The sequence below is a fragment of the Apodemus sylvaticus genome, chromosome 1 (assembly GCF_947179515.1).
Source record: "Apodemus sylvaticus chromosome 1, mApoSyl1.1, whole genome shotgun sequence".
NCBI lineage: Eukaryota > Metazoa > Chordata > Mammalia > Rodentia > Muridae > Apodemus > Apodemus sylvaticus.
In genome coordinates, this window is record NC_067472.1 from 49,128,180 (window position 1) to 49,138,532 (window position 10,353).

The window sequence follows — 10,353 nt, forward strand, 5'->3', positions numbered from 1 at the left end:
CTCTGTGGTGGTTTGAGTAAGGACTGTTCCCCATTGGCTCAGGTATATGAATGATGGTCTCAAACTGGTGGGATGTTTTAAGGATGTGGTGAAGTCTTGCTGAAGAAAATATATCAGTGTGGAGGGCTTTAAAGGTTTCAGCCTTGCCTTATCCAGTTCCTTCTCTCCATCCACCTGCAATGACTATTTATTTTCACCTTCTGAGATTCATGGATCCTCCCGTGGGACCTGTTATTATCCATTTACTTGGGTACATGGATTATAACATGCTTCTTATGCACTTTGTGGTAATGTACACTTAATAAATGAGTACATACCCTATGTGACTATCTTCCTCTGGGTTACATCACTCAGCATGATATTCTCAATCTTCATCCATTTCCTACCATAATTCATGATTTTTCCATAGACAAATTGTATTCTATCGTGTAGATATATCATATTTTCTTTATCCATTCTTGAGTTGAGGGATATCGACATGGCTTCCAGTTTCTGGTTATTATGAATAATACTGCTATGAAAATAGTTAAGCAAGTATCCCAGTGGTATAGGAGGGCATCTTTTGGGTATCTTTCCAGGAATAGTATAGCTGGCTTTGAGGTAAAACTATTCTGTTTTCTCAGAAACCACCATATTAATACCAAAGTGGTTGTACCGTTTGTACTCTACCCATCAATGGAGGAGTATTCCCCTTGCTTCACATCCTGTGCTATTCCTTGAGTTTTGGGTCTTAACCATTCTGAAAGAATAAAAATGGAGTCTTAGGGTCATGCTGATTTGCATTTCCCTTATGACTAAGGATTTTCAGTATTTTTTAAACTGCCTCTGGAGCATTTGAGATTCCACTGTTGAGAATTCTAGGTTTTGCTCTGTACCCCAATTATAAAATTGGGTTATTTTAGATTGTTGATATCTAATTTCTTGAGTTCATTGTAAATTTTATATACTAGTCCTCTGTGAGGTGTACTGTTGGTAAAGATCATTTCTCAATATCAGGCTTCCAATTTGTCCTATTGAGAGTGTCCTTTGCCTTATAAGAACTTTAGCGTTTTATGAGTTCCATTTATCAATTGTTGCTCTTAGAGCCTGAGCAATTGGTGCTCTGTTAAGGAAGTTGTTTGCTATACTCATTAGTTCAAATCATTCCCCACTTTCTATTTTATTAGGTTTAGTTGCCAGGAGCCAACAAAGAGAAGCTAAAAACTAACAACTGATCTTCCTAAGATGGTTCTGCCATGAACAATAATATTAATGATAGATTTGGTTGTCTAGGAAAGCTAAGATCTGAGGAAAGATTCTTGTGGTTAATATGCTTTTCCTGTTTTTATTATATATATTTATTATATCTATATAGTTTATATATAAAACTATCAGTATGTATTAGCTCACCCTTTTGAACTGATGTCTGCAGAGCAAAGATATACTGTGTTACAGTGATGCTATATAGACAAAGAGATGATTAAATTATTAATGATGATCCCATAAGTATTTGTAAAATCATATTAATAATTAAGAACGTTTATAATAAGACTGGTATTAAGTCCTCTCTGATAATCAAAACTGCAGTGAGAACTTTGCTAATATTCAAGAGTCATGAGTTAATTGCTTCTGTGTTACCTAGTAGCTTCTACAACTTAGATCACATATTGATAAGTCCATGTCAGTATATTATTGTGTCTTCTTTCCTTTTTTGCTATTATTTTTTCTGATATCAAGCTCAGAGATATGCTCATATTATGCTATGTCACTAAGCTATAGTACCAGCTTTCCTCTTTTTTCTTTTTCTTTCTTTTTTTTAATGTATTATTTACATTTCAAATGTTGTCCCCTTTCTGAGTTCTAGCCCCCACGACAATTCCCTAACCCATTCCATCTCCCCCTGCTCACTAATCTATCTACTCCCATTTCCCTGTCCTGGTATTCCCCTACATTGCAGAACTGAACCTTCTCAGGACCAAGGATCTCTCCTCCCTTTTATGTCCAACAAGGCCATCCTCTGCTGCATGTGGAGCCATAGGTCCCTCCATGTGTACTCATTGCCTGATAGTTTAGTTCCTGGGGGTTCTGGGAGCACTGGGAGGCTCATATTCTTGCTCCTCCTATGGTGCTGCAAACCCCTTCAGCTCCTTGGGTCCTTTCTCTAGGTCCTCAATTGGGGACCCTATGCTCAGTTCAATGGTTAGCTGAGAGTGTCCCCTTTGTATTTGTCATGCACTGGCAGAGCCTTCCAGGTGACAGCTAAGCTATATCAGGCTCCTTTCAGCCAGGACTTGATGGCATCCATGGTAAGTGTCTAGATTTTGAACCTGTATATGGGACATATGGGATGGATCCTTACGAGGGTCAGTCTCTGGATGGTCTTTCCCTCAGTCTCTGCTTCACACATTTTTTTTAATCATGTAATTAAATGACCATGTGATTTTTTTCTTTGAGTTTGCTTGTGTAGTGGATTACATTGATGGATTTCCATATATTGAACCATCCGTGCATCCCTTGGATGAAGCCTACTTGATTGTGGTGAATGACTATTTTGATGTGTTCTTGGATTCAATTGGCAAGAATTTTATTGAGTATTTTTGTAATAATAGTCATAAAAGAAATTGGTGTGAAGTTCTTTCTTTTTTGGATCTTTGTGTGGTTTTGATATCAGTGTGATTTTGGCTTCATAGAAAAAGTTGTGTAGTGTTCCTTGTGTTTCTATTTTGTGGAATAGTTTTAAGAGTATTGGTATTAGGTTTTCTTTGAAGATCTGATAGAATTCTCCACTAAACTCTTCTGGTCCTGGGATGAGATCAAGCTCAGGGACTTGCTTTTAATATGTAAGCACGATGTAACTGAGCTCTTAGTTTTCCTTCTTATTGCTATTTGTATATTGGTAATGATTTAGTATCTTTTCTAGAGATATTTTTCTTAATTTTGAGAGTTTCTTCCTTTGAAGAACTGGTGAGTTGAAATGTATTTACACTTTTTTGAGAACATTCTTACTGATAACTTAATGCCATTTTGAATGCCAAATAACACACACACACACACACACACACACACGGATTTCAAACAGTTGCAGTAAAGATTCATTTATTTACACTTCATGTCATAACCTTCATATTTCATGTAGTCTACTATTCTATGGATGGGGATGTAAAAATAGAGGAAGAAGGGATATTCACTTTTTTAGTTCCCTCAGATTTTGTACCCTCAATTAGAATATATTAAAAATGCATTCTTTTGTAGTACCCTCAGCCAGACTTTATTTCAAAGTCTATATTCTTTAACTCTATATAGATAAAACAAGATGCAACAAAGTTCCAGTGGTTGTATTAGTAATAGAGCTATTCAATCTGGGAAAAATTCTGGGTTTATATTGTTGAGCACCAAATCATGAGGATTTCTCATTTCTCTGAACTAGGCTCCCTTCAGTCATTTTGAGAAATGATTCTCCCTTTGTCTTCAATAATAACCAAGGACAAACTCATCAAATCCTATTAGGCTATAACTGTTAACATGTGGCCCAAACCACAAGTGTTTTTAAAAGCTATGGAAAAGGCTAATGTTTCAATATCAACTTGCAATTACTTCCACTTGTGTCTATAAAATATTTCATCTCCTTATTCCTAACAACTAACATTTAATTTATCTTTTTAATGTAAACTATTCATAAATAAAGCAGCCTAACTATTAACATACCAAGTGGATATCAATAGTGCTATGTCCCAGAACCTTAAAAATTACTAATTATTTTCTGAACTAAGCTCCATTCACATTTAATGTGAGAGATGATGAACCCTATAATTAAACAATACTCAAGGTTAAAATTCAAAGAGGTGATAGTAACTTTTGTATTTCTAATTACATAAAACATTCTTAACACATGAAAATCTATCTTTTTAACAAAATTCACTCTAGGACAGATGGCCATGAACATGGAACATAGAAACTGATTAGATGATCACAGATAAGAGATAGAAGTAGATCAAGACCCATCAGATGGCTAGAATATCTTCCACAAGTAGTACCACTATTTTATTTTTTTATTATATTTTCATTTGTAAAATGGACATGATAAGGCATCCCATCTTCTGTTATGGGTTTGACTGACTGTAGTAGTAGATTGTTGTGATACTATTGACCTAAGTATTAGTACAAAGGGGGGGGGCATGGACCAATTCATGTTAAGTACATCACTGCAGCCAAAAATGAGAAAATGTCACCTTTCCTACATTTAAAGGTTTGCTTTGGAATAGAACATTGACTTGTGCTCATCCAAATTTGTAATCAAAGTCACAAAACTTGCTACATATCTCAGAAGAAGCAGTGCTATGAGGGAGATGTCTTTTTATGCTTCTAATCCTATATTGGTCCTTCATTCCATTTATTTTATTTTATGTCCTGAGGTTGCTTATAAGGACATTAACAAATGAAACGTAGATGAGAGAACCTCTGATTATTAGATCCTCAGTTTCTCAGCTCATTTAGGCAGAAAAAAAGACTAAGATCTCTTATTAAGGTAACCTTAGGACCTCATCATTTTTTTATCTAAAGTAATGTGAGATGGGCGGTGGGATAGCTGAGGAGTTAAGAATAGCAACTTCTCTTCTAGGTGTCCTGAATGCCCAGCAACCATATGGTGACTCAGAACCATCTGTAGTCGGATTTGATGCCCTCACCTGGTGTTTCTTAAGATAGCCACAATGTATTCAAATACATAAAATAAGTAAATAATTCTTTACAAAAATGAAATGATGTGAGAGATCTCAGAGTATTTTTTCCTCTATAAAACAAACAAACAATAACAACAACTATAAAAAATAAACTATTTACCATACAATCATAACCTTGATATAATTTTCCCTCATTTTTGACTTTTGAAATGTACATTTTAAATTCTTATTTTATTTTATTCACATAAGTGCTTCCCTGCAAATATGTCTGGTATAATTTGTGTGTTTTGTTCCTATGTAGGCCACAGTAATATGTTGAATTTCTTTGAACTAGAGATTCAAGTAGTTGTGAACTGCTATGTAAGTGGTAGAAATCAAACTGTGCTCCTCTTCATGGAGGGAAGTGCTCTGACACCGTGGGCTATCTCTACATCCCCTCTCTTATTTCCTTAAAAATATCTGTAAATTATGGTTACTCCAATATGTAGGATGCAATGAATATTTTTTTATGTATTTGTGCATTGTCTATTATACAAATCAGACGAGAACATAAAGGATTCTATGTATTTTTAGCACCTTGTTAAAAGGAGTAAATACTAGAAATTCAATTCACAAAACTCATTATAATTAATAAATTTAGAAAAGCTACAAGATAAAACAATAAACATTAATTCTACTGTGTTTTCTTTATTAACAAGTAGTAATCACATAAAATAAGAAAATAACATCAAAATTATAATGCCTTGAATAAACTTAAATGAAGAAATTGAGCACATAGAAAATGAAAATTACAAACATAACTGATGTTGTTCTTCCGTTGGGTTTGCAAAGCTCTTGAGTTCCTTCAGTCCTTCCCCAATCTCCTCAATTGGGATACCCATGCTTAGTCTGATGGTTGGCTATGAGCCGTTACATTTGTATTGGTCAGGCTCTGGCAGAGACTCTCAGGTGCAAGCTATACCAGGCTCCTGTCAGTAAGCACTTATTGGCATTAGCAATAGTGTCTAGATTTGATGGCTGCAGATGGGATCGACCGGGGGGTGGAGGAGCATGACTTTTTCTTTACTCTTTGCTCCACTCTTTGTCCCTGCACATCCTTTAGACAAGACCAATTCTGCATTAATATTTTTGGGGTGGATGGGTGGCCTTATCCCTCTACCAGGGATCATACCTAACCTTTGGATATGGACTCCAAAGGTCTGTTCTCCCCTTTCTGGAGTATTTCTGCTAATGTGATCTTTATCAGGTCAAGAGAACCTCTTGCTTTCTGGGAATCTGTGGATTTCTAGTGGCTATACTCAGTTCCTCATCCGCACTGCTGCACATCTCCATTCAATTTCTGATTCTCTGTTCTTCTGCCTGTCTCCTCCCACATCTGATTCTGACCCTGTTTTTCCTCCCCCTCCCCTCTTCTTCCCAGGTCCCTTCATCTTTCTACCTCCCATGATCATTTTGTTCCCCCTTCTAAGTAGCACTGAAGCATCTACAATATGGTCTTCCTTCTTCTTAAGCTTTGTATGGTCTGTGAGTTGTATTGTGGATATTCCAAGTGTTTTGTTTACTATCCACTTATCAGTGAGTACGTAACCTGTATGTTCTCTTATGACTGGGTTACTTCGCTCAAGATGATACTTTGAATCCCCATATAAAGAAGAACAATATCAACCACCCAGAGCCCGAGAAGTTTCAGTGACTAAATAACAAACCAAAGAGTACACATGGAGGGACCCATGGCTCCAGCTGCATATGTAGCAGAGAAATCCCTTATCTGACATCAATGGGAGGGGAAGCCATTTTTCCTGTGGAGTCTCAATGCACCAGTATAGGGGGGAATGCTAGGCCAATGAGGCAGGATTGGGTAAGTAGGTGGGTGGAAAGCATCCTCATAGAAGCAAGGAGAGAGGGAATTGCATATGGGGTTTGAAGAGGGGAAATTGGGAAGGGGGATAAAATTTGTAAAGTAAATAAATAAAATAACAAATAAAGTGGAAATAAAATGAACATAAAAATAAACAAATAAATTTATAAGAAAATTATACATTTTATAGGTAAAAAATAAACATAGCTAAAAGAAGAAAAAACGGGAAAATTGGATTATTTCAATGGGCTGTAGTACCAAGAAGCCTGATACAACTAGAAGATTGTGACAAATGTTTTGCAGACAATCTACATGAAATATAAAGAATTTGCTCAAAGAACATTGATCTAATTCCTGGATATCTGCTCTAAAGAATATTGCTCTAATTATTGAAAATCTTATTTCAGTAAGGTAAAGCTGAATTATTACTACCAGTGAGCTAAAAATTTCAGTTACAATTGTTATATAAATTAAAAATTATAAATGGAAACTGCAGGTGAAATAAGAATAAGTTTTTTCTTTGTAAAAGTTATTCAGTAGATCATCTAATCTCTGTACTCATATTTGACAAAAATAATGAGCCATTTGAAAATATCAAGAAATGGAGCACATTCAGGTTGACTACCTCTCTCTCTCTCTCTCTCTCTCTCTCTCTCTCTCTCTCTCTCTCTCTCTCTCTCATTCTCTTCTACTCCAGTCTCCCTAGTATGGTAGCTGATTGTGATGGAATTGTGATGGAATGTCCCCTTTATCCAGTCTGTTGTAACTCTTTTGAAACCCACCTGATCCCAACTCCACTTGCTTACAGTGATATTGTCTCCACATGTGTCTTTCTGTTCTCCATCCTTTCTTCTTCCATTCCACTTGCTTAAGTCACGTTAATCCTGCACGCCTTGGAGGAATCCTATATCTGATATGTAGTATGATTAGATTCCTTTAACCCAGATTACCTGCAGTGTATCTAAACACCTGCCTAGCCTTAGTTTCCCATCTGTATGCCTACACAACTTGTAAGTCCCTGTAACCTCACCTGCTTATGCCATCCTAACCTTCAGATTGTGGCCAGGCAACACACACACACACACACACACACACACACACACAAATGTATTCAATATGTATGTGAGGCCAAAACTGTACATTTGCCCTAAAATACAACATCCTAAAAATTGTCTAGAAATGTCTTGGATGAAACCCAGTACACAGAAATTGAAATAATAACAATTAACTTTATCAAAAGATTAAACATGTTTGCATAAAACATGAACAATTAGCTCAGTGAACTTAATGTGAATAGTAATAAATACGTAAGTAATGCCCAAAAAATATATGGCTGAGTAAAGTGAAAAAGAGAACATAGGATTTGAAAATTGTTTCACTATAGTCATTGACCTATTGAAAGAAAATAAAGTGAAAATGAAAGTGGGATGCAAAAACTTATTAACCCAGTTGGAAACCTCCAAAAAGAATATACCCTGAACTGCATGATACTTTGAAGTCATTTGACTAATCCCAGTGAAGACAATGCTTTTCCAGCGACCTTCCTGAATGCATTCTTAACTTCTTTATTTCTCAAGCTATATACAAGAGGGTTCATCATGGGAATGACCATGGTGTAGAACACAGATGCCATTTTGTCCATGTCCATGGAGTGACTCGAGCTGGGCTGTAAGTACATGAAGATAATTGTGCCATAGAAAATAGAAACAGTCGTAAGGTGGGATGCACAGGTGGAAATGGCCTTCTTCCGGCTCTTAGCAGAGCGCATTCTCAGAATTGCAGCAAAAATGAGTAAGTAAGATGTCAAGATAACCAATAGAGTAAAAGCAACATTAAATGTTGCCAACAAGAAGACTACAATTTCATTTGTGTAAATACTGGAGCAAGAAAGAGCTAATAGTGGGGGAACATCACAGAAAAAGTGATTTATCACATTGGAATGACAGAAAGAGAGATGGAAAGTGAAGGCAACATGGATGGAAGATTGTAAGAGTCCACTGATGTAAGATCCAGCAAGAAGCAAGGCACATACCATAGTTGTCATGGTTGTGGAGTAATGCAAGGGTTTGCACACAGCTGCATGGCGGTCATAGGCCATTGATGCCAGAATAAAATTCTCAATAATACCAAAGGCTGCAAAGAAGAACATCTGGGTAGCACAGGCATTGTAGGATATGATCTTATTTTCTGTGAGAAACCCTTCTATTACTTTGGGCGTGACAGCTGAGGTATAAACACAGTCCACTAGGGAGAGGTTACAAAGGAAAAAGTACATGGGAGTGTGGAGTCGTGAGTCCAAGAGAATCAACAAAATCATCCCAAGATTCCCAACCAATGTGGTCAAGTAAATGAGAGTGAAGATGATAAATAAAGGAACATGCAAAAATGGGGCATCTGTTAACCCAACAAGAATAAATTCAGTCAGTTCTGAAATATTATACATCAAATTTTATGGGACTTACGACAGGCTCCGAGGTTGAAATAAAAATAATATATTTGGACATCACCAAGAGATTTTAAGTATGTTCGCATTCTCTTATTCATATGCCAGGATCCTGTCCAATGTGAAATGGTCTAATATCAGTTCTGGGTAGGAATGACATAAATGGAGTTACCTGGTAGTGGGTCAAATGGAAACTGTTACTTTATTGCTGTCAATAGGGGGTCCATATTATAAATCTAGGTCTTATTTCAACTTTCTGGTAAATGAAAATGGTTTTGTTCAGTAACACACAAGGGACTAATTTGTTTTTTGAAAAATCTTTTTCAAAACATGCTCAGAAAAACATTTTCTGAGAGGTGCATCAGCTACTTACTTTGAAACAAGAGTTATGTAGAAAGGTACAATTGGTTTTTGCTTTTTTTGTTAGTAACAAAACTTATCCATTGAATTTCCCATCTCTAATACTTCCAACAAGTTTAACACACTAGCTGTGGCTATGTAGTAATTTTAGGTGCTGCTTCATGAGTACTCAGTTTTATATCTAAGTTGCTAAGTTCTTCCTTTAAATTATTTCCTTTTCTCATTGGACCGGATGATAACTTCCTTGTTTATGGGCCATGTTCATTGTGAAGTTTAGATATATCATAGTACTCATTTATTTGACAATCTAAGGTCAAAGTTTTTTAAAAATCAGGAATAGCTTTAAATGTTTTAATTACATATAATGAGCTTGCTTTGATTTGATATATGCTGCTATTTTCTATTACTACCACACAAGTTTATTATATTTATGTTTGAGGAAGGATAAAGTAAAAGCTAAAGGATAGCTACCTTTGTGCTCTCTACTTAATTTGTAATCTCCAATATAGCATATTCCAAGGTTTATCTTGTTGTACTATTACTGTCATAGATCATTTGACACCTGAAAATGCCACTATGATTTCCCATTAGACTCCTTAACTTGAGTGCTACTTCCAACTTGAAAATCTTAGGCACACTTCTTTTTCTGACTTAATAACCTCTCATATTCAAGGGATCAGACAATACAGTCTTATTAATTTAAATAACCAATATGCAAATAATTCTTCCTCTTATGGAATATACATGTGCTTACAGTAAAAGGAATGTGTAATTTTTTTGTAAGTATAAATGATACTAAATCATGTAAGTCATATAATAAGCCATTACCTTTCCAACCCTCGTTTATCATTTCCTTGTGTCTTCTGAATGGCAAATCAATATTTATGCCTAAAAATTGATACTCTCAGGAAAAATAACCTAGTAACTGATATATTTAAATGGATGTTGAAAGTTTTACAACCTTCTAGAATTAAAAGTGAGCTGTGGTTTTCTGATCCCGTAGAGCATTTTAAATATTAGAAAATTAGAACATG

General features: G+C 35.7%; 1 protein-coding gene across 1 annotated transcript; it reads right to left on the bottom strand.

Moving 5' to 3' along the window:
* Nucleotides 1-8,014: 8,014 nt before the first annotated feature.
* Nucleotides 8,015-8,959, bottom strand: LOC127692352 (olfactory receptor 5B12-like). Its single transcript, XM_052193022.1, has one exon. The coding sequence runs from the start codon at nucleotides 8,957-8,959 to the stop codon at nucleotides 8,015-8,017; it is 945 nt and encodes a 314-aa protein (XP_052048982.1).
* Nucleotides 8,960-10,353: the final 1,394 nt, after the last annotated feature.